Raw genomic sequence first — 25,885 nt, forward strand, 5'->3', positions numbered from 1 at the left:
CTCTCTCCTCTCTCCTCTCTCCTCTCTCCTCTGTTTCTTTTATCCTAGAGAATCACAGACTCAACAACCTTCGACAGAACAATCAAGCAAGTAGTTACAGAGACTCTGGTATGAACAGGCCATTGTTTCGCTAGTTAATTAACTTCTAAGTAGACATTTTGCACAGTTAAATGAGTTAATTTTAGGAAGGATTGCCAAAGTTGCCAACTTACTAAACCAGTGAAAGAGTTCAATGAAAATATTATTTTAAATGTGTGTCTCAAATACAGGGTTTGTCAAGTCTCAGCAAGCTATCAAAATGTTTAAAGTGGAGCTGGCAGCAGGAACACAAATTGAAGAGCTTAAAAGTATGCATCTAGCCTTAAAGTTTATTTTTAAGTTTAATACTTTATAAATATTTTTGGAAAAATATTTTTACCTGCCTTGAATTACAAGCTTTTATTCATCTTTTTCAACAGTGTTCTTAACTAAAAAGATGAAAACTGTACATTTTGTTATGTCATCTAGCATGCTAAGTATACACGTCTGGCATTCCCAGAAATTTTAGAAGGCTAAGTCACTCAGAGAAGACTTCCTGTGGAATGGGACTTAGGTAGGGTTTGAAAAAGTTATTTTCAGCTTGTGGTCCTTTGAGCCCCCTTTTTAAAAAAGATGGTTTTCTGTTGACCTACTTTCTCTTTGATTCATAGAAGCTGTTTCTAAAGACAGTGGAATGTGATAGAGTTCTATGCTCTCATGCTTGGGAATTCGGATTCAGAACATATTTTTGGAGACACATTCTTTTTAAGCTTTGTAGTCATCCATCTTTTTTTCACAGTCATGAAATTCATGACTGGACTCCCAAGTTAGCAGGCAAGAGTCATTATCTTCTTTTTTGATATTTATGTATATCTAAGTCTTTTAGTAGCGTGACAGCAAAATCTTGGAGAATTTCTTTCAAGAAAAAAAGTTATTCATTCATTCATTCTTCCTTCTTTCTCAAATAAAAGTGAAACAATAGTTATAATGAATGCTGTCACGTACATGTAGAATTTTTGAAAGACCATGCTTCTAAACCTTTATATAGTAAGAGTTTTAGAACATAATTTCTTATTAATGTGGCTTTAGAGAACAGATTTAATATTAGCCAAAATTGCAAAGGTTACTTACAACAACATCCAAGTATTCAAGTTCTAACTGGAATATTACCTACATGGCTGACTGAAGATTTTAGAACAAAACGAAACAAATAAATAAACCCATTTTCTCTGGGAAGTTAAGGTCTGTGACCAGAAAAATGAAAAGCAATAGGGCAAAGTGGGATGGTCTATACCCCTCAGGTATTCACCGTAGGGACAAAACATATGGTATCTTCTGAACACCTGAACTATGCTATTATTTAAAACTTTTCTGGTTGAGTTGAGAATGAATTCCATACTTTCTCTTGCACTCATTTACAGCCAGACACAGCCAGGGTACCTCCTTATTCTTAAAGCTTGGCATAAATTGTATGACTCAGATTTAAAGGGGACACTTGGCAGAATAATGGCATTATACAATTAAGAGCTATCCAAATGAAACACAGCAGGAGGGTTTGCCTCCATGAATATGTTTGTCTCTTCTCCAGGTATTTCCAACCTCTCCATGGAGATGTAACCATAGGAAGCCACCTTTCAGGGTAAATACCAAAGAAAGGGAATAAGCCAGGCTTTGTTCTCCCTGGGGAATAATGTTTAAAAATTGAAATTAAATTTTAAGTGTTGTTAAATACAAAGAGCAGTAAAAATTCAGTTTCTAGGCATTTAAAATCTGTACTCATGGCATAGAGATTGGCTCAAAATCCTTTTCTTTTTCTGTTCCACATATGACAATTCTAACCTTAGTTTTTAAAGTTTATGATAATGACATGTATGTTTCTGATACATACACCTCCTAAATTTCTGTAGATATTAGGATCCCAGTATTACTCCCACCCATGTGCAACAAAAGACAAAAAAAACCCCACAAAAACGTGGGGGGTAATATGTAACTTATTTTTTTCTCTCTGAACATTTCATCTTTCAATTTATCACTGTCTTCCCACTCCATAGTACATCTGGCTGGTGGATGAACTTAGGCAAACTCAAGCACGCCATTTATAACCCAGCATACTTAATTTCATTTTAATATATTATATGAATATTTCACATCATCTAAATGTGTTGAACTTATAGTTGGGAAGAGGTACAAAGGAAAAATGAAAGGGGAAAAAATAAAAATTTGATTCACTGTCTTCTGTAGGTTTTACACTGTCCTGATCATTAGTGCTTACTGTTCACAGTGTACACTGTTTAATTCAGCAAGATCCAACTTAACCTGAGTCACATTGTCCTTGCTTCTGCAAACTGTCAGAGCTAGCATCCTGAATACTCGATGATTAGATTTTGGGCTTCTTCTATTATTTTGAGATGAGAGATACCGAAGATATGTTATGTGGTTACCCTAGAAGCCAGGGAGGAGAGGCAAATTCATCTCCTGACACAAATGTCAGACTTGCAGGTCTAAATCAGTCTTTGCAATACCATGGCTACAGCCAGATTCATTTCTCAATTAACATTACCTTGTATTCAGATATATTATCTGTTTCTTTCTTCCCTCATTTTAAAACCTTTTCTCAGGAGGTAAGTTATAGGTAGTAACAGTTCTTTGGCTTATTTGGGGTATTGATACCCAAGGTTTTCAGGTTACACTCAATAGTGAGGTGAAGGAATGAGAGATGCCCAGGGTGGTTCAATGTTACAGGCAAGGTGAACCGGGCAAATTAAAGCTCACTTTGTTGGCAGGTGATATGAGGATTCTCGTTACAGGAAGGGAGTAAAAGCTCCAGGCTATGTTGCTCACATAAAACTGAAAGCAAATTAGAACTACTAAGGACCCTTAACCTGCCTCTGTTGACCATATTTTTAGGAGATGAAATGAGGAAAATGCCTAAATACAGAGAATGTAAACCAAGTGGTGTAATAACGATAAAAAGAGTTGCCAAATACAGTGCCTAAAGTAGAGCACAGGCGGCAGATGCAAAAAGAGATAACTCTGTGTGCTGTGATCTGTACGGATTTCACTGGATTAAAAATAGCTCTGAAATGTAAATGTAGCTACACTAAGCTAAGCTGCATTTTAAATGTACCTACTACACAAGGCATTCATTGAATGGAACACTGACCAGCTGTAAGTCTAGGAAAAATGCACTTTGTTTTTTTTTTTTTCATGTGGATCATACAAGAAACCATACATAAAGTTGTTGGAGTTACTTTTATGTTAAGATAAAAGTATACTCATCATGTTTGAGAAGCGCTTAAGCTAGGTGGACCTGTGTCTACAGAGTATGGTTGACCCTACAACTCGTGGACTGTGTGTCCATCCATGCATTTAAACAAGGGCAAATTGAACAGTCCAGAAGAAGAAAGACTTGCACTGAACATGGGCATTGTTTTCATGTTATTCTTTCTTAAACTTGCTAACATTTCCACTAGTCATCTAGCATTTACATTGTGCCAGGTATTCTAAGTATTTTAGAAGCATTTGAAGTATATAAGGGGATGGGACTAGGTAATATGTCAGCACTTAAGCCACACTACATAAAAGGCTTTACCAGCCAAGGATTTTCACATTCTTGGGAGACTCTGAATTCAGTTCCCTCCAGTTTTTGAGCAACAACACCGCACATTAACTCCTTTATGCCAAGATTTAATCAATCCCTTAATTTGATTCACTCGTGTGAGTCTTTGAACACTTTGTTGACATCTATATTCCTCCACTAATATTTAGTTATAAATTATTTACTGGTATGGGAGAATTGTCTGTATTCTGTCAGTCATGTTATAAATAAACGCTGATTGGCCAGGCAAGAAGTTATAGGTGGGAAAACCAGACAGGAAGTAGAAATGATGTAATGAGAACAGAAGAATTCTGGGAAGGAGGAAGTTGATTTTTCCCACTCATGCCCAGACCACCGAAGCAGCAGGATGTGATCTGCCCTACTGAAAAAAGGTACTGAGCCACATGGCTAACATAGATCAGAAAGATGAGTAAATCAAGAAGTGAGAATTACCCAGTGAGAGGCTAGAGCTAGTGGGCCAATCAGCTTATAATTTATGGAGACCTATGTGTGATTTTCTTTGGGGCTAAACAGTTGTGGGGTACAGGGTGGGACAGAAACCCAAACCAGCAGGCCTGACCCTCCATGCTACAATTTACAGTTCCAAATCTTGTTCTGCATGATTGTCTGTAAGAATTCAATGGGAAAATGTATAAAGTTTCTGATATAGTAAGTGTATAATTAATAACACAATTCTCTGATTATGCTAACAATTTTAAGACTTAAACCACTCATATTGTGGAAATAAAATATAAGGAAATGGAATTACCACAAACATAAATACTTCTGTAATTCCTGTCTGGAAACAGTATGAGGATTATATACAAGAACCACTTAAGTGAGCAGAGAAAAATGTATAGCTGAATAAAAATAAAAAAAAAAGTATCCTTTTCCACATATATACTTCTACAGTCTTTTGTCTCTTATTTTAACAGAGTTGTGCCTGTTTTGAACTTTTTTCTGCGGGATTACACAATATGATTGGATTTTTAGGCCTTGCATTATGTTGATAATAATCATCCATATTGTTGCATAAAACCATAAGATGCTAATTTTCACCATATGAATAGGCTAGGATTTGTTGTTCCATCTATTACTGGTGGATTTTAGCCAGACACTCATAAGTAATGTGCCTATGAATATCCCCGTGTGCCTATCTGCTTTATATTTTAAGAAGACTTTTCTTAAGTGATTAGAATATGGATGGAAGATGTTATATCCCAGTGAAACCTTTGGAATGCAAAAACCTCAGGCTGATTTCTAAGCTTTTGATGAAGATATCAGAATATAATACAGATGTCTTTAACTTGCAACAGAGTGTAAGGTGAGTGTAGTGAATATATCCAAATTATAATCAGAACATTATGAAGAGTTTCTAAACTCTATTTAAAAGAAATCAGCAATGTTCCGATGAAAATTCAGCGAAAGTCTTTGAAAAACTGCAGGCAAGGGGCTGAAGAGATGGCTCAGGGTTAAGATCACTAGCTGCTCTTCCAGTAAATCTAGGCTTTATTATCAGGACCCACATGGCAACTCACAACTGTCTGTAACTCCAATCCCATCATACCTGATGCCTTCTTTTGACGTCTACGGGTTTCTGACACACATGTGGTAAACATACATACATTCAGGCAAACCCTCATGCATATAAAATAAAAATAAATCTTAAAAACTTGAAGGCAACATAGAACCTAAAATTTAACAATTGAATTTTCTCTGTTTTTTTTTTTTTTATTCTGAGTCAAGAAGGAATCTTCTAGTAGAAAATAAACCCAATTTTAATAGCATCAAATCAGTTCTAAGACTTTACTGTTTGAAAAGATTGCTTGACATGGAGTCTCATATAGTCTATGCTGACCTCAAACTATGTAGCTGAGAATTACCTTATGCCTCTGGTCCTGTATTTCCTCCAGATTCCTCTCTACTTCTGGGAATACAGGCATGCCCCAGCTTTCCAGGTTTGTGCAATGCAGAGACAGAATGTTAACTTTTTGCATGCTAGGCAAGCACTTTAGCAACTAAGAAATATTCTCAGCTCCAGGCTATCATTTTTTTAAGTATAAAAGTTGACTTAAACATACTTCATCTTTTAGTGTTTTGTTTTCCTCTTTTTATTAGTTTCTATTACTAGTCACTCTGAGCCCCAGTTTCCTCATCTTTATAAAAAACATAACACAAGCTATTCTCGTCTTAGGGTATCACTGTATAAAGTGTAACGATATTGCGAACTTTGTAATCCCTAAGACTCTATAGCAGTGGCTGTCAAGCTTTCTAATGCTGAGACCCTTTAATGCAATTCCTCGTATTGTAGGGACCACCAACCATGAAGTTATTTTTGTTCCTATTTCATAACTGTAATTTTGCTACTGTTATGAATTATAATGTAAATATCTGTGTTTTGGGATGGTCTTAGGCCACACTTAAGAAAGGGTCATTTGACCCCCAAAGGGCTTGTGACCCAAACTGCTGCACTACAGAGAGTGTGATTTGGTTGATGCCAAATAGAAGTTGATTTATTAAGTGCTGGCTTTAGGCCAGATACTGTTCTGAGTGGTTCTTCCTATACTATTTGATTTAGTTTTAATACAATATTGCAAAACAGTTCAGTTCCTTTGAAAATAATATATTAACAATTTATAATGATGATAATTCTATAGGTTATTTATGACAGAAACAAGAATTTTCATATATACCTTTTCAATTTTTCCCTTATCACCTATTTCAGTCATAAGGAACTTCTGTATTAAGCAGAATTGTGTGCTTGGGTTAGTGAGGCCACCTTCATGGTTTTATTACCTAACAGTTCCATAATCTAACTAGGTCAAATACCTAGGTATTTTACATTAAATACCCTCAACAATATCCTTCATTTATTATAACACAGATGTCATTTCCACTTCAATTAAATAAGTAAATATGAATAAAATGTATTCAAGGGAGCTTTGCAAAGACTTCCTTCATAGATCTGAGAATGGGGCATTTAGTGTCTGATCAGTGGAGTAATTTTTACACTTAGCATTCAGAATAATAACTCCACAAAGAACACGCTTTTTGTAGTTTGAAGAAATCACACAGCTCTGTATGTCCTATATTTACAACATAAAAGAAGTTATTTCACAGCCTGTGTATATTCACATGTGTTTATAAATATATTTTCTAGTTGTTTCAAGCTCAGTGATCTTTGAAATAGCAGTATCTAGCTTGATAAGGCAGGGCTGGTGATTTTGTTTAGCTGTAGAGTGCCTGCCTAGCAATCACAAGGCCCCAGGTTTGGTCCTAAGCACAAGAAAAACAAACAAAGACAAAAACAAAACCCAAAGTAACTAATTTGACAAGGCTGTTTCTTGGCATTTTCCTAAAAGGAAGTATTATATTGAAAATAGAATTTAGTGGCACTGGATTAAATCCACAATCTTTATCAAACAAATTATTTAGAGTGAGAAAAATATAATCATCTTAACATTATGTCTTGGGATATTTTCCTTTAGTAATGAAGATCCATAAAACTCAGAATGTTCTTAATAATTCAAATGACTATTGCTTTTTTCCAGATTCCTCATACTAAAGCAGTATCAAAAAAGACTGCAATGTTGACCTTAACCAAAATTGTGTTGATTTCAAGTCTACTCATTTGGTTACCATTTGCAAGGCCTGAGAAAAAGAATACAGGAAGAAATGTAACTCAGTACACCACAGATGATTTGAAAACAGCGGGAAACCAATCCATTCCTTTGGAAAGGACAAATGTGACTTCAGAGAATGACAATAGTAATACTTCCAAACCCATGGTGACAGACGCCTCTGTTTTGGATTTACCCACGACCTACGAAACAATACATTCTACCAGTAACTGGCCAACAGATAGCTCTACTGAGGGCCCAAGACCCACCTCCACAAATTCCATCCCTCCTGTGACTCATAGGTTTATTTCCACGTTGCCTTTGAACTCATCCCCAGCAGCTTTCTCAGCACATTCCGATCCTACGCATTCTGCACCATCAGAAAGTTTCACCTGGTCTCTGGACAATGACACCATGAACATTCCTGACAATATTTCCAGTACAGACAACATTCTCCCTCTGCCTCCGATGACTACACCTGTGACCCCTCTGACAGATGAACCTACTGAATGGCCTGCCACAGACAATGACAACTTTGCTGGTTTTACCATGTATCAAGAAAAAACAACTTTACAGCCTACCTTAAAATTCACCAATAATTCAAAATTTTTTTCCAATACATCAGACTCCCCAAAAGGTATATATAAGTGGATTTAATTTTTTTTGGCTATGTAGGACTGAATTTCTAGGGAAATAATATAACTTAAATCCAAGGAGTGCAATTCTAGGGAAAGGCAGGCAATTACAGTGGTATGGGTCATTCTTATCTGTGAGGAGTAAACAGTAGAAGTTGTGTAGTGGTTTTAGGACTTAATTGAGCACATGCTACTTATTAGTAGGAAAGAGCATGAAGAGGGAGTGAAGCAAAAGGTTATGATGGTAAATGAACATGGTGCCTGAGACATTGGGTAACAATTTCCATTGTCTCTTTAGAGACAATCCGGACTTTCAGGAGTGTTCTATAAATGAGCTTTAAAATATACGCATGTGACCTTTGAAACACTGAACAAAATGACTACTTTTATGGATTATCTGACCCCACACAGTTACTATACAACAAAAAACAGAGCGGTGACAGCCCAAGAAATAGCTAGACAAACTTACCACAAGAAAAATATCCTTAACTTTTAGTTTAATATCTGATAAGAATTATATAAATATATTTTTGAATCACAACACTATTATATAAACATTTTTACAATTCCATTACAGACTGTGTCAAATTAAAAACATAAGTTAAGAAAGCTACCAGAAGCTGTATAATGTCAGAGGCTGTATGATGTCAGAGACTTATGATGTCAGAGGCTACATAATGTCAGAGGCTGTATGATGTCAGAGACTTATGATGTCAGAAGCTACATAATGTCAGAGGCTATATGAAGGGCTCATTAAGCTTAATTTCCTCCAGGGCAAGCTGTAAGTTCATAGGTTTAAAGTGATTTAATTGTTTTTTAGTAAGGGCTTTTTTTAATGAACCCAGTGCCTTCTGATGGATTTTCTTAGAGGTTAAATTAATTATAATCTATAAATGCCTAGTCAGATTGGCATTTGTAAATTGTTGTCAACATATAGGAACTATTTTAATGTCTAAAATCTAGGTTTTTAAAACTAATATGATGTGTATACATATGCTTTTATTCTTTAAATTTATAGTTTTTCACTTTATAATTTTACTCATCCCATCATTCTTGGACACTCTTGCAACAATTAGAGAGAATATTTAAAATGTTTCTTTGTCTGTCTAAACTCGATAAATATATGTTGTAAATACTGATCACTGACCTATACCATAGCTCTTTTATCAGAATTGTTAGGTGTGTTAATTTTTATAGTAACACAGTAACACTTTTTTTGTGTGTTTCCAAATGAGTTGATTTTTTTAGGAGTGGAATTAAAGAGTCTAAGAATAGCTTAATCTGCCTAATTAAAGAACTTCTCAAGACACTTAAAAGTGCATTTAGTGTCTAGAGAGAAGCAATACTTTAATGACTACTTAATTTTCAAGTCAAGTATTCCACAAAGGGTAGAATAGAGTACAATTTTAGTTCCTTGATCAGTTCCTCGATCTGAGCTGAGCTATGAGCAGGCATTGCAAGCATCTTGCTTTTGTCTTTTGTTTGTTTCATTTGCTTGGTTTGTACACATCTATTGCTTTTCCTTTTAGTATTTTCTTGGCATTTTGTGGATGTATTATCTGTTAATCACTCACTTATTGTTTGATATATATATACGTAAATATATATAAAAAATATATATAGTGATTACACGAAGTCAAAGTTTATTTTAATAATAAATTTCCTTATAGATTAAGGATTTGTAAAAAGTTTAATGAATATAGTATTAATTACTGAAATTAGATATTCTGTAAAATATGGCATTTCAGTACTGTTGGTGATAATAAATAATAAGATGATTATAAATCAAAAACTTGGAAGTATCTCAAAGAAAGTAAAAATGTAGATGTATAGTTTTATAATGAATTATGTTTTACCACTATACCACAAATACTGAGTACATGATAAAGTACACATACAGAGACCCAGTCACCATTGTCTAAATTTTAAGACATATCAAATATTTTATATATTGACTCTTCACATCTGTATTTTTGTTTGTTGAATAACTAATTTTCTACTGCTGGACTGTAACTTCTTTTTTTCTTCTAGAGTATAAGAATACGGGAATAGTATTCGGAGGCATTTTAGGGGCAATTTTGGGTGCATCCCTGCTTAGCCTTGTAGGCTACTTATTGTGTGGACAACGGAAGACAGATTCGTTTTCCCATCGGCGACTTTATGATGACAGAAATGAACCAGGTAAAAACTGTTTTCAGATCATCACCCACACATAGTTGTTTGAGTTAAGTGACAACATTACGTAGGAAAAAAGTCAGGGAGTTGGGTAACAGAAACAGACAAGATTCATTTAGAGTCATCTTCCTCACCAAATAATAATTAATGATAATGATAGTAATAATACTAATAATAGTAATAATAATAATTTGCATTATCTTTTTGTAACATTCAAAAACACTTCAAATTTTTGCTCATTGTATCAAAACTGGTTTAAAGTAGTACTTCTAGAATTCAAATATATCACTGAAGACAGTGATAGGAAATACTAAAGATGTGGTTCTGAAATTTGCAGGTAAATGGAACTAGAAAGAAATCATCTTGAATAAAGTATTCCAGACCCCAAAAAACAATTATGATGAGTTCCCTGATCAGCCAATTATAGAAAAATCCTCTTGCAGCATATGGGGACAAATAGAGAGCCATAGCCAGACACTACGCAGGGAGTGAGACATTTTGGAACACTCGGTCATAAGTGGGATGTCTCTTTCAAATCTTTCCCTCAAGGCTCAGGGAGCTCCACAGAAGAGGAGGGGAAAAGTTGTAAGAATGAGAGAGGGTAGAGGACCTCCCCAAAACAATGCCTTCTATATTAGCATGATCAGAACTCATATGAACTCATGAACTCACAGGTAGCATGCACATGGCCTGCCTGGGTCTGCACTAGGCCCTGATTTTATGGCTTCCAATTTAGTACTTTAATGAGATTCCTGAGTGGGAGAACAAGTAGGTCTCTCGTTATTGTGTCTTATCTTGGGGTTTTTTCCTTCCATTTGTTTGTTTTGTCCAACTCCGATGTGTTAGTCTTTTAAAAAAATTATTTTATTTTATTTTATTATTATTCCTTAAGAATGAACCAAACAGTTCTTTTCTAAAATTAATAATAATAATAATAGCAATAAAGAGGAGATAGAAATGTGGCCCTGAAACACAGTATTTGAAAGCTTCACATATACAGAAATAAAGACATCATACCTTAATTAAGAACTTTCCCACTCATATAATGGTTTGTTTTTGGGAAAGCTAACCAGGTTTTATAGATAATTCAAAGGTTGAAGCACTTGCTGACTAAGCATAAAAACCTGAGCTCAGATCCCAAGAACCCATGGAAACTTCTGTTGAGAGAGTCTCCAATTTCAGCATTTGGAAGGTACTCTAATTGGCAAGATCTGCATTAACTGAGAGACCATGTCTCCATGTATAAGGCAGAGATACTTTGAAGAAGACTCCTGACACGGGCTTCAGTATTCATATGCATATATGTACATATGAAAACATGCATAAGTACACACCACACATATGCACACACACAGGAGATTAAAGGGTAGCAATAATATCTGTAATTAATGTAAGTATATATGCTGAAAAAGCAGATTTTGATACATATTATTCAAACAAAAGATAAATGAGATCACTGCAGATGTTTGGCTCCTCTCTTTTATGCTCATGGATAAGGTCTGTTTTGCTGCATGTACAAGGATTTCTACCACCAAAGCAAATAGTTACCTGCCTTTGATGAGTCTACTGGTGGAGTTCCATTAAATTCTCATGAGTTCAGTTCATCATTGATTTATTATACATATTCAAAATCAAATCCATTAACTGGAAATTCAGGAGAATTCTGTTTATAGGTTTCTACTAATCCATATGGAAAAAGGGGAAGTTGTTTCAAAAGTTAAAAAGGAGGATTTTTAAGTTTCCAATTGCCAAGCTTGTCTTATTTATATAATGTAAAAAATTTATCCTGTTAATTTTTACATTCTTACCAGACTGATGCCTAGAAGAGCAAGTCAGCCATGAGACCTTTCTTGATCTCTTCCATACAGTTTAGGGAACCTCTTCAAAGACCGAGAGTTCCCAGGAGGCTTGTTTGTAAGCAGATGGCTTAATAAATAACTATTATTACTTAAAAACTAATTAGATCACGTATCCAATTAGAAATTAGTCACAGTTTTCAGTACTTTAAGATGCCGAGTTTTCTCTGAAAAATGTACTCAAGCCCATTAGGAAAAGTATTTCACTTCGCTAAAAATGAAACAAAACTCTCTTGTATCATCTATCAGAGTATCTTGAGTGACTACTTGGATCTATCAGAACTGAAGGAAACATACTTTCATAGCTCTCTTTCTTCCTTCCACAAGGTTGATTGTCAAGGTATTAAGATAGTCAGTAAATAATGATGTTTGTTAACTGTACTTACTTAGAAAACAATTTTTTCACCAGATATTGAAGCCATAAAATTCAATGTTGATTAGCCCCTTTTACCTTCCCCCCAGCCCACCCCTCTTTGATTCAGAGATGGTAAGTATAGCACATGGCTTTGGGGCATCTCCAAAGCCCTCCTCACTATAGCTAGACTGAGCAAGGTATCTCTCCAACGAGAATGGCCTCCAGTTTTTAATTTTGTGCCCAGTTTAGAATTTCAGAAATTCTGTTCTCTTTTAATAGAATTAAACCTGGCATGAAAAAAATCTACTTATCTAACTTTTCAAAAATAATGTCTGAGAAGCCCACATAGGTGACATATCTACTCATCACCTAGAACAATTCCTGTAGTCTAGTAATGTAATCAGGTAGCAGAGCATTCGTCATTCAGACTATTGACATAAAACTCTTCTGTTGATTTTGCTATTTTCTTTCAGTCCTGCGATTAGACAATGCACCAGAACCTTATGATGTCAATTTTGGAAATTCTAGTTACTACAACTCAGCTGTGAGTGATTCATCCATGCCAGAAGGCAGAGGAAGTATGCAAGATGGCATTCCCATGGATGATATACCTCCATTTAGAACCTCAATGTAAAGGAAGCTAGGAGAAGAATGGCTGCAGAGGGCAAGAGTTCATCTTTATCTTGACCTTTTAATAAATCCATCTTTCAAGAGGCTCTGCATCATCACTGCTTGGCCAACTGCATAGAGAGAGCTGCACAATCAGGAGCTGTGCAGTGGAAACAGTGGATGCATCACCTAAAAGCTCTCTCTCCTTACAGTCTTCAGCGGGGCTGAAGCATGCGTTATATAATCATACTTTGTGTTTTGGTTTGTTTCTCTAGGAAACCTTTGTGGAATAAGGTAAAATTAATACACATCACCATGGTAGCACTGACTGGAAACTTAATAATAACCATTCTTCACACAAAATCTAGGGACCAAAACTACATTTTCTTCTTAATCTAGGACCACTGACCAAATAAGCATTTTCTTGGTGCATAATTTGAATGGTTATTTAATGTTTGTTTGTTTATTTCAAAGCCAGAAATATGATATGGTAGAGTTTCCGATCCTAAGGAATTAAGGCATTAAGAATAAAAGCATTGTTATCTTATAATACATTTCGCTTTTATACAATAGCACACACATGGTCAGTTCCTTTGGTTGACCAGTTGACAATGAATGCATTCATCTGGGCCAGCAGGCAAAATGATTCTAGCCAGGAAAGTGATAGCTTCCCCAAGCATTCTTAAAGTCCTTAAAGCAATTCCAACTTGCATGAGTACACATCAGGTTTCAGTTAATTAGGCTTTTTAGATTCTCAATGAGAAACATGAGGAAAAGGCTAAAGAATATTCTTACCCATAATTTCTCTGATTTTAACTTGCTAGCTAGGCATAGAAGTTGCAATATATTATACGTTTTTGTTCAGTCACATGTGAAACAATCTGTCTTTCTGTAGGTATGAAATACAGGGCAAAACAAGTAAAATCATCAAGCAAACTCATCACCACTTCTTGTATCAGTAAGAATGTAAGAGACTCAATTTTGATTTTAAGTGTGTTTTAGTTTGTCTTTGAAGGTCTAAGCCTCAGAGATTAGAGGATTAAATAAGAGTTAAATTCCCAAGGATTGAATATATGAAGAGGCCAAACAAAGCAAGCACCATCTTTAGAGATTTTATTGCTGAATCAATATTTAGTGTGAGTGTCACTTACATGTGCACATCTGTGTATGTGTGTGTGCGACATGCGCTTGTGTACATAGAGAAATATTGTTAGAAAGTCCGAGTTGGAAAATGAATAATGAAAGAAAATACTTACCCCATATTGCCATAAAAATAGCAAAGAAGACTGTTCCTCCATTATCAAACAAATATGTTACCTTAATAGAAAAAATGAAAACATTAATCATACTAAAGACTGTACTAAAATAGAAGTTATTGCTTGCATCAGGTACTGTGATTTCTCTCCAGTTTCTACCACATTATATAATCTATTAATCTATTCATCTGCGATCTTCACTGGTCCTTCAATAGTTTATGTAATTTCCTCATGGGCAGAGATAAAGAAACAGATGATTTTTCTATCGTCTTCCCGCTCATTCCTTTGTACCCCACCTTCATTCTAGCTTTGAAGTGTTTCTAGATCCTCAAAGAAGCCATTTTATATCATAGTCAAATAACTTAACACTGTGAAACATAAAATATTAGTGTGTAAGTTAAAACATTACAAGTTTCCAGAATGGAGAAGTTACAAAAGACAGAAATCTGGTAGTAAGCAAGCTTCTTCAATTGAATGCTGCCATGGTACGGTTCCTGATCTTTCATGTCCTTCAAAATGTGCCATGGGTCCAGTAGTGATTTATTTCATGTAAAGAGTTTCATAGTAAGTTGTTTTAAGAAGTTTTTTTCATAAATCATCAAGCACATTTTTAAACAGTTGTTACCTGATAGAAAGTTTGATAAAGGATGTAAAGTTATGCAATGTTAAAGAATATAATTTTCAGGACTGTAAGGATTAGTTGATTTTAATAAATTTCAGATTTAATGAAATATGTTTTACTTATACTTTTTTTAAGATGCACAACACTTTGCCCAGAAATTAGTTAATGTAAACACTTGGTATGTACATAAATACCCCAGAAACAACAGCAGTCCTCTGAATACCGACGGGGGATATGTTGCGAAGATTTGAGAACTTCATACTGTGCTAAGCCCTGTTTGCTTCTGTCACAATAAGAGATTAACAATAGTAGCAGAAGGCAGTAGGATGGAGCAAATACAACAACACACAGTAGATCACATGTGAACGTGGACCTGCAAAAAAGTCTTAATAATACTATGCTCACTGTTCTTGTGGAAATGGTGTGAGATGGTATGTCTACATGTTCAGATGAAGTGAGGTGAGTGAAGGAGACACTCAAGCTGCATGAGGCAACCATGCAAGAGTCACAAGTGCTCTCTGATACTGGGAATATAGATCTCTTAGCCAAAGGCTTCTCTATAGCTAGGAGATGGGTAGGATTTATTAACAGATACGAAAAGAGATGATTCATGTGCCCGGTAAGATAGAATTGAATGGAGTAAGAAACCTATAAATAATACTGGATTTTTAGTATTTAATTTGAAATTAATATTTCATTTAGTATTTTCAATGTTCAATTTACCACAGTTAAATATACTCACAGAAAATGAAGCTGCTAATAAGGAAGGCTAACGTATAGAGGAAAATGAGAGCATTGTTACCTAAAGAGACTGAGGCAAATTCTCAGTTTAATGACATTCTTAAAATGAAAGTTGGGATAGAATGACGTTCCCCTGGTTCAGTCTAAAGTCAAGTGCATTCCTAATGAAGACATCACAATAATACTAATGTGTATTTCCATTGTAGCCTTTTAAAAACATGGGAATGATGCTTAGCTCAGCGAAAGAGAGCTTGCCTAAAATTCATAGGAAAGTCCTGGGTTGTATCTGCAGCTTAGCACAGAAAAGCAACAACCAAGATAGGCCTTAAGGGTTTGTATATCCTTTGTGGTTCTAAAATCTTATTTTACGTAAGGCTGGGTGTTTCTAAAAATACGATGTGTCACTTTTTATAATAATCATTATGGACAGCAGAGACAAGGATCATAGAAAAAATTTCACACAGAGCTCATAAAATTACACCCAGCAGGGGAACCCAGCCTGTTTGTTTCCAGGGCACCCAGCAGAGAGACCTGAGCTGTCTTAGGAGTTGAACAGCTGTCAGTTTCCCCTTTTAAATGGACAAGAACAGCTTCTCAGAGAGCTACAGAGACTTTACATATGAGGACTTAAAGGTCACCATGAAATAAGGGTTTCCCCCTGCTTCAGAAACAGCTGTGCTTTTAGATAACTAGAAGTATAAGGCCACAGTTAACACCACCACCACCACCAAAAACAACAACAAAATATGCTTTTTGGGTGCAATTGTTCATAGTTTATGTAGCATTCACTTTTAAAGTGATTTCCATTATCTTTTAAAAGGTTCGCTAATAAACCTTTTTAGGCCTGTTTGAGCTCAAACATATATATTACCAGTTCATAAACACATTAGTCAGTTATTGTGTGTATATGTAATATTCATAGAATGTATATTTTAATTGTGGATTATATACATGTAGCAAGAGATAAAACTAAAATGAGAACCAGGGAAGACTTCAAAATGTTCAGGAGTGTCATGTCAAAATAATTTTTTTAGATTTACATCTACATTTTACATGTTTACAAATGAAATGTATATTGATAATCACAGAGGTAAGCAATTAGCCTGTGTCTATAAAGCAGTATTAATTACTTTATGGTACTGACAAAAAAAACTGCTGAGTTAAAATACAGAATACTGAGAGAGTGTTGACTGAACACATTGTGGATGGTTCAAGATTATCTAAGGTAATTGGAAGGAAACATATGAGCTTTGACCTTTCTAACAGAAAAGAACATTTACTACTTCAAAGAAAACATCAGTCGAAATTTTTAAAAAATACTTCAAGGAGCACAACAATGGAGTCTTGCTCTTTTTAAGAACACATTTTCAATGTCTTGTTTTATTTGAAAATAGTTTGCTTTTATGGCTAAAGAGATGTATGAACAACCATTTAATTTTAAATCGTGGTTGTGCAGAGGGTAATATAAGAAGGGAGGTTGTATTCACTTAACAGTACAAATTCTGATAGTTGATATTTGGTTTAACCTTGGAAACTGAGCAGGGCTAGGATAATTTAAGGACATCTCCTTCCTATGAGATTGGAAACTTGAGTTTCTGTTTCCTCTGCTATGGCTATTGTATCTCCTCTTACACTTTTTAGAAGGTTTGGAACAGCATGATGTCCGGATAGTGGCACCTTAACAGAATCTCATCTACAGTAAATGGGTTAATTTCAGATGTAAGAAGTAGCTTAGAATATACCTGAGACATTGACCAAACAGTGTTTTAATTAATATAATATTTTGTGTGATTTTTTTGAGTCTGGGTGCCTGGAAAACTAAAGCGCAGTCTCTGTTTACAAATGAACTGAAATAAACCTCTTTTCTTAGATAGGTGACTTGCCTCAGGCAACTCTGCAATAAGAAAAACTGAAATAATACAAAAGTTAACAATAAAGCTGTCATATAACTTGACCATTCTATTATAGATATTGACCAAAGAGAAATAACAATTGTCAGTCAGAAAACTGAAAAATCAGTACTTTAAGAAGCTATGCATATAATGGAAAATGCCTTAATATATAAACAAATAACAAACATCAATATAGGGAAAATGAAATAGTATTCAGCAGTAATGAGAATGTTCTGTTGATAAATGCCACATTGTAAAGTGAATTTGTAACTGTTACAGTGTACAAGAGAAACCATAAAAAAATCATACCACTTAACTCCATACACATAAAAGTCAAGAAACATGCATATTTATCAGGAATGTCACATTGTAATTGTTTACCTAAACAGAAGAACCTGGGGAGAGTGTACGTGGATGAGCCAGGAAAGGTTGAGAGGGTAAGAGGGCATGCAGGAGTTTGGGAGGTGTTCATTATTTTACTGTGGTGATAGGCTTCCCAGGTACATATGCTTTAACAAAATGTGCTGATTTTTACTTTTCAATGGGTCTAGTTTAATTTACTACATATTAATTATCCTCTAATGAAACTGTTCCGAAAATCAAACCTGTAAAAACTGGTGTTCTTTATATTTCTATGAAAATTTGTTCACCTAGAAACTTTCAGAATGTGATGATATCTAAATTCTAACCTAAAGATTCTCATTTAATGGCTCTGGGACGAGGCTTGCTCTTCAGGAGTTTAAAAATCCTTCAGGTAATTTTGAAAGACAGCAATATGGGACTTTCGGAAATGACATTTCATTCCCTCTGTGCAATAGAAGTATTGCAACCTAATAAATTCATGAGAGATACAAATTGAATCATTGCCATGGAAGTAATTATCCTCATAAAATGAATCAGATATAATGTCAAGTGGAGGTTAAATCTAAGGTGCCAGTTATCAGTTTTAACAACCCAAGAAGAAAAAGATATTAAAATAAAATATATTCTCTCTGTAATTGCAACAGATTATTTTTTTTTTCAGTTGTCAGTGACACTAATGACTGTTGAAAATTTTGGAGACAATTTTCACCGTAAAAACTATATACTGGAGAGCTTTTTACTATCTAATTCATAGAGAAACTGGAGCTCAGAGTAGAGGCTACACAGGCCCACACTCACCTTGGCGTAGATACAACTGTCGTTGAGTCTCTGTAATGAGCAATTCTTGTCACAAAGAGGGCACATGAAGACTTCAGTGGCTTTGCAAATTTCTTGGCTTGAAAAATCAAAGAAAAAAGTGTGAATCTCTATCTTAGCCCCTGCAAAACACACTACTGGGAGCAACAATGTAGAGAGGAGCAAGGAAGAGATAGAAAACTATCAGGATAGAGTTAGGTGATGGCTTCCATAAGTATTTTATGATATTTGTGACAGAAAGGTTCTTGTTTATTTATTTAATTTTAGAAAACTCCAACAAATAATATAATAACAATTGGTCATATATCAACTTGTATAATATGTTATTTTTAAATAAAGCCCTTTAAAGCCATTTTGATCCATGATCTCTCATGGCATATGGAATTACTTTAGGTGGTAATCTCTGGACTATGTTCCAACCTCATCATTTTAGAATGGACTAATCTAGAGCCATACCTGATTGTTCTGAATTCTCAGAAATAGTGATCTGATAATTCATAACATACATTTCAGCACATAACCTTATTCTGAATGTTCTCTAAAAATTAAAGGTGTGTGTGTGTGTGTGTGTGTGTGTGTGTGTGTGTAGAGAGAGAGAAAGAGAGAGAACGTTTTCTTGACAACTCTGTCATGAGAGCATAATATTGTCTCCACGTAAATGTATTTTCAATGAGGATTTAACTTTTTGAATGTATTATTTCCATTTTATGCATACTGCTGACAAATATTCCAGTGTATATTATAGATAACTTTGTTATAAGAGTAGACAATCATTAGCAATTTCCTAAAAGCTTTGCTTACTTAGTGTTCTCAACAAACTCATTGTAGAATGGTGTGTACTTTTATCTGCCATCCATAGTTATTCTCCCCTTTGGGTTACCCTATTAAATTGTTTTTAAATAAATCTTCTTTCAAATGTTGAAAAGAACTTAAAGACTTTAGAATACATGTTTTGAAATGCAGCTGTTAATTTAAATTAATTGGTAAAGTTTGCACCAAGATTTGTTGTTTCTAAAAAAACTGTATTGACGACCCTATAATGTGTCTTTGAATATGAGATTGTAACTTCAGTTCAAAGTGAGAATACAAAGTAGGCAATGCTATACTGGTTTAACAGTGCTTCAGGCGAAAGAGGATTTGATGCCCCTTGAACTGCTTAGTTTTCACCAGTTGAAGGCAATGCCATATATCTCTGCTTAGCACAGGAACCATAAGCACATAAAGCTCAAGGTCACAGGGCTACGAAGGGTCCCTCAGACACATGAAGAATTTACTGTTTGTGGTTCTAGCATCCCATTAATTATAATGTAATTGAAGCAGAATCGAGTTCATTTCAAATTCAAAAGAAGCTGTCTATCATGAATGGTATGATGCATACCATAGCATTCTTCTACTTTTATTTTTCTAGTAATTAGTAGAAACATGATAAAATGTGTATATTTTGACACCCAAAAGCAATTGAACACAGTATCTTTGCTTAGTAATCCTACAAATTTTAGAACTAAAGAAAAAATTATATACTTCTTGAAGAAAATTTTAATTAAAATGGATGGATAATGGCTCATTTGTACAAATGCCACACAATTCATCCTACATTGTACTTTCACAGAAAGGAAAGGTGTAGGGATGGTCTGTGATGCATCATCATTTTTACTTTGCCAGGAAACAAAGTTTTTATTGTCAAGTTATCATGTCCAGAATTTAAATCAATACATGGGCTATTATAGTACTCTCATAATCATAAAATTCAATTTCTGTCATTTGATCAAATCTTAATTTGATAACATTGTATAAAAGATAAACAATTTTGTTCCTTTGTTTCACTGGACTGGTCTCATCTAGCTCAGGACTTCAGCTGTCTGTATATTCAGAGACTGACATTCAATTCCCAATCCTGCTACTTCCACATCTTGAGTGCTGGGATAACATATGTGTGCTATCATTCTCTATGGAACAATTACTTTTGTTTTATAAATGATTTGTTTTATTTATTGGTGTGTCTGTGTGTAGACTCATTCATGCCAAAGGGTGCTTTTGGCAGTCAAAGAAAACCTTGTAGGAGTTGGTTCTCTCCTTCCCAGTGAGGTTTCCCGGCACCAAACTCACGTATTTAGATTTGGCTGCCTTTGCCCACCATGCCCTCTCACCAGACTGAAAATAAACATTTTTTGACAATTTTCTCCTCACTGAAATATGGTATTTGCATATCACAAGATTATTTTACTTAGCATCTAGAGAGATTTCTATCATGAATGTGTCATCATTTCTTTTTAGAGTTTGACAATCTTCACTGTCACTGTAATTATTGTTTTCTTTAACTTTTATTTATGCTGAATTTGCATAGTAAAAGCTGAGTTCAAAGAAATAATGATTATTGCCAATTTAAAAAGGAGCAATGTACAGTCCATTTGGGATAGATAGTTGGACTTCTAATGCTGTAATACTCCTAGTGCAGCGGTTCTTAACTCGTGGGTTGCAACTCATTTGGCACACCTCTATTTCCAAAATTATTTACATTAAGATTCATAACAGTAGCAAAATTACAGTTATGAAGTGGCAACAAAATAATTTTGTGGTTGAGAGTCACCATAACACGAGGAACTGTAACTAAACGTTCACAGCAGTAGGAAGGTTGAGAACCAAATGACAAGCAGAGGGCAAGAAACATCTGCTGTGTGCTGAACACATTGTAGCTGAACACAGGTAACACAGACACAGGGAAACTGCTTGGACAGAACAGCAGAACAAAGCATCCCTTTTATAATCTGATACAAACAACAAGCAACTGTTAAGTCAAGCTACTGTTAAGCTACCAATACAATGCAGACTGAATTTATTCTTTTTATTGAGGGTTTGAGGAGGTTTCTGGGATCAAAGCTAGAGTCTTTATCATATAAAATGAGTGCTCTCCCAATGAGATTTATCTTCAGCACTAACTGCAAGAACATTTTATAGTTACACCGAGAATAAGTATCATTAAGGATGTGGAAATACTGAAACTTCAGTCCAAAGTGAGAATCTGAAATTCTATGTTGTTATGGGAAACTGTAAAAGTACTTTAAATGTTTTTTTGGAGCCTAGGCAGTTTGGATGCTCACCTTACTAGACCTGAATGGAGGTGGGTGGTCCTTGGACTTCCCACTGGGCACGGAACCCTGATAGCTCTATGGGCTGACAAGGGAGGGGAACTTGATTGGGGGAGGAGGAGGGAAATGGGAGGCGGTGGCGGGGAAGAGACAGAAATCTTTAATAAATAAATAAACGGAAAAAAAGTAAAAAACGGGGGGCTTCTTTTACCAGCAATAAATAAATAAATAAATAAATAAATAAATAAATAAATAAATAAATAAATAAAATGCTGTCATATGATACCATATGATCCTGTAATTCCATTTCTAGATATATTACAAAAAGAAATGACATCAGGATTTTTGAAGAGGTGGTGAAACCAGTGAAGTAAGTTATATTTACTAAAAATCATTCAATCATGACTTTACATGCTATCTACAAGCTGCACAAAAGTTTGGCATGTCTACCTTCATTCTGTGTCTGTTCTTGTCACAAGGCACAGAGATAAACCATGGACTTAATCTTGTTTCCTTAATTATTTTAAATTTCAGACAGAACGGAGCTTCACAGGACACACCATCCCTTCACTTTTCTGTGAGGGTGAGTTCATACCCTCAGCAATTAGGCACTTAACAATTTATAGTATGGCCTCTTAAGACAAACAGCACTGGAACAATGGTGGCTCACTAAGGGGTGTGACCTTGGCCAGAACTGTTTACATTTATGTGCCCTGTACCACTTGCTAGACCTTGTGTCAGTCATGTGAGGATAAACTTTGTATCACTGGATCTCTTATCTGTTTCTCATCCTCCTGTGGGTGTGTCTCTTTTTCTCTGTTACTGTGTATTTAATTGGTTAATTGGAGAAGGATGGCCAAGCCTGTCCCAGAGGACTGCCAGAGCCCATGCTTTGACCCTCACATTCCACAATGCTCCTATGCTCCCATCTTCTCTGAATGACTTTTTAAAATGTGCCAAGGATATTTAAAAATGAAATTTCTATGTAACAAAAAATGGATTGAAAAAAACACTGTCCCATCCCACCCCCAAGATCCCAATTTTCTCCCCGGCAATTTTGTCTACTTCCCATTGCCAAGAGGATAACTATATGTTTTTCCTTGGGTTCACCTTCTTATTTAGCTTCTTTAGGTTCACCAGTTGTAGACTCCGTGACCCTTATTTATGGCTAGAAACCAATTATGAGTGAGTACATCCCATGTTCATTTTTTTGGGTCTGGGTTACCTCACTCAGGATAGTGTTTTTTATTTCCATCCATTTGCATGCAAAATTCGAGAAGTCATTGTTTTTTACCGCAGCGTAGTACTCTAATGTGGACATATTTCACACTTTCTTCATCCATTCTTCCATGGGTGGGATGGGGGTAAGGGAAGATGGGGAGAGAAAAGTGAGAAGGGGAGAATGGGGGAAACTTGGGGAAACAGGATGATTGGGATAAAGGAAGTTTGATTAGGGGAGCAAGGAAGCACAATTCTTATTTAAGGGAGCCACCTTAGGGTTGGCAAGAGACTTGAACCTAGAGTGGCTCCCAGGAGCCCAAGGCGATGTCCCCAGTTAGTTCCTTGGGCAACTGAGGATAGGGAACCTGAAATGACCCTATCCTATAAGCAATACTCACGAATATCTTGCATATCACCATAGAACCTTCATCTGGTGATGGATGGAGATAGAGACAGAGACCCACATTGGAGCACTGGACTGAGCTCCCAAGGTCCCAATGAGGAGCAGAGGGAGGGAGAACCTGAGCAAAGAAGTCGGGACTACGAGGGGTGCACCCACCCCCTGAGACAATGGGGCTGATCTATTGGGAGCTCACCAAGGCCAGCTGGACTATGACTGAAAAAGCATGGGATAAAACTGGACTCTCTGAACATGGCAAGCAATGAGGGCTGATGAGAAGCCAAGGACAATGGCAAGGGGTTTTGATCCTACTTCATGTTCTGGCTTTGTGGAAGCCTATCCAGTTTGGATGTTCACTTTCCTAGACATGGACGGAGGGGGGAGGACCTTGGACTTTCCACAGGGCAGGGAACCCTGACTGCTCTTTGGACTGGAGAGGGAGGGGGAGAGGAGTGGGGGGAGGGGGAGAAGGGTAGGAGGAGGGGGAGGGAAATGGGAGGCTGGGAGGAGGCGGAAACTTTTTTTTTCCTTTTCTCAATAAAAATAAAATAAAATAGGCTCTCAAAAAAAAAAAACCACTCTATATATCCCTAATGTAGTATTATTTGGTTTCAGAGAAGAAATTCTTTCAAATATGGCAACATGGATGAACATGCAATATGTTTTGGATAATGAAGTAAGCAACCACAGAAGAACAAAGACTGAATTTACTTCACTGTGGAGCACAGTAAGACCCATACAACAAAGGAAGTTTATTTGTGGTTGTCAGAAACAATAGAAAGGCAATGGTAAACATTGCTGTTGCTCAGAGACACAAAGTTTCAATTGTATATGAGGAATGAGTCCCAGAGACCTGTGTGACATTACACTTCCAAATAATCACTTAACATTATTATAAGGCAAGTCTAGTTTTAAACATTCACACCTTAAAAAGTGTGTTTTATAAAACAAATTAGAAAGAGATTTGAAATTTAGCTAATTCCTTAAAGGAAATATTGTGAATAAGTCTCTTCTTGGAAGACCAGGGTTTGTTTTTTTTTTTTTTTTTTTGGTTGTTGTTCAGTAGGAGGATGGTATCTGGGATGTTAGTTAAATGATATGATAACCTACCTAGCACCCAACTGGAAGCTAAGGAATGGCAGAAGCTCTTGTAGCTGAGGAGAGTAATAAAAAGCAGCTTGGTTGGAGGAGGGTTTTTTTTTTTTAACATACAACAGTGCTTATAAAGTAGGTCAGGATTAAACATGCATACATTTCTTGTGATGTTCCAGAAAACTGATGTTTCAGCTCTGCTCTTTGACTGAAGCCCAGAGCCTTGAGAAGCACGACACATATAACTGTTCATTCGTTCTAATAACCTAGGAGGTGTCTGCTCTGCAGTACTGATATGAACACTTTCAGAATAGTACACATGCTGCAAATGTATCTCATATATACAGAAGGAGAGAGAGAGAGAGAGAGAGAGAGAGAGAGAGAGAGAGAGAGAGAGAGAGAATGCTACATCTTCCTACAGTTAACTGTTGGGCAGTTAAGAAATAACACTATAAGTTTTACTGGGTACAGTAGTCTGGGCTGTCATTTTTGGTCTCTTAGATTGGTAGAACATCTGCCCAGGCCCCTCTGGGTTTTAGAGTCTCCAATGAAGAGTCAGGTATTATTCTAATAGGTCTACCTTAACTTTCAATCACAATAGATGGAGAGAATGAGACATTCCATAATAAAACCAAATTTAAGCATTATCTACCTAAAGGTTTGTACCTAGTCCTAAAGAAGGAAAACTTGAATCTAAAGAGTTTAAGCACATATGTGGGCATCAATAGACATTAATCTGCTCCACCTTAACTAAAGATTAGAGGGTTCAGACCTATTCTTGCTCCTTCAAGGTTATACAACAGAATGTTTGGCCTAAGGTGTGGTTACAGGATGTTTTGCCTAGACAAAAGGATATCTTAATCTAGGGTACAGTTAATTGATGTTTTGAGAGGTGAGGAGGTAATTACATTATTTGGTTCTTTGTGCCATGGTAAAGAAGTCTTTTGCCTTCCCCCTTTTGGATTGGGATACATAAGGGCTATGAGAAATAAATATGGGTGGACCACAGTATTCACCTATTGTCCTCCTGATTCTATATGCTGTTTCTTGTCTATTTCTTTCTTAATCCTCACCCCTCCCTCCAAGCATGGAAGAATAAGTTGAGTGGGACACTGAGACACACCCAAGACAAAACAAGGAATAGATAATCCCAAACATCAAATCAAAAGAGAGGAAAAGTGTATACATGCACAAACATCACCACCACCAGCAGCAGCAGCACCACAACCAGCACAACAGTAGTCAACAAAATTCATTTATATCCCCCAATATCAATGGTCTCAATTCTCCAATAAAAAGACATAGATTGAGCAAATGGATGCAAAATAATACCCATTTTTCTGCTGCATCTAAAAAAAATACCTTAATATCAAGGATAGATATTGCCTCATGGGAAAAAGATGAAAAAAAATATTTGAAACAAAAGGACCTAAAAAGAAAGTTGGTGTAGCCATGTTAATAGCTGATAAAATAAATTTTAAACTGAAACTAATCAGAAGAAATAGAAAAGCATTCGATATACTCATCAAA

At 35.7% G+C, this 25,885-nt stretch overlaps 2 protein-coding genes across 5 annotated transcripts in view; one reads left to right on the forward strand and one right to left on the reverse strand.

Annotated features, from left to right (window-relative positions):
• Ano3 (anoctamin 3) overlaps nt 1-25,885 on the reverse strand; it is a 232,220-nt gene that overhangs the window by 53,026 nt on the left and 153,309 nt on the right. For all 3 annotated transcript variants that reach the window (XM_005364062.3, XM_005364063.3, XM_026787772.1), the window contains 2 exons: nt 18,539-18,635; nt 14,123-14,183 (listed from right to left, as the gene is read on the reverse strand). In XM_005364062.3, the coding sequence (XP_005364119.1) occupies nt 14,123-14,183; nt 18,539-18,635 (158 nt within the window). The remainder of the gene's footprint in view (nt 1-14,122; nt 14,184-18,538; nt 18,636-25,885) is intronic.
• Muc15 (mucin 15, cell surface associated) lies at nt 7,204-12,891 on the forward strand. 2 transcript variants are annotated; one of them, XM_005364061.2, is made up of 3 exons: nt 7,204-7,873; nt 9,903-10,052; nt 12,731-12,891. In XM_005364061.2, exons 1-3 carry the CDS (start codon nt 7,204-7,206, stop codon nt 12,889-12,891), a joined length of 981 nt encoding a protein of 326 aa, XP_005364118.1. The 2 variants fall into 2 exon arrangements, with proteins under 2 accessions (XP_005364118.1, XP_013208176.1); XM_013352722.1 differs by having other exon boundaries at nt 12,786-12,805.

Source organism: Microtus ochrogaster (genome assembly GCF_000317375.1).
Source record: "Microtus ochrogaster isolate Prairie Vole_2 chromosome 14 unlocalized genomic scaffold, MicOch1.0 chr14_random_1, whole genome shotgun sequence".
In the NCBI taxonomy this organism is placed as follows: Eukaryota; Metazoa; Chordata; class Mammalia; order Rodentia; family Cricetidae; genus Microtus; species Microtus ochrogaster.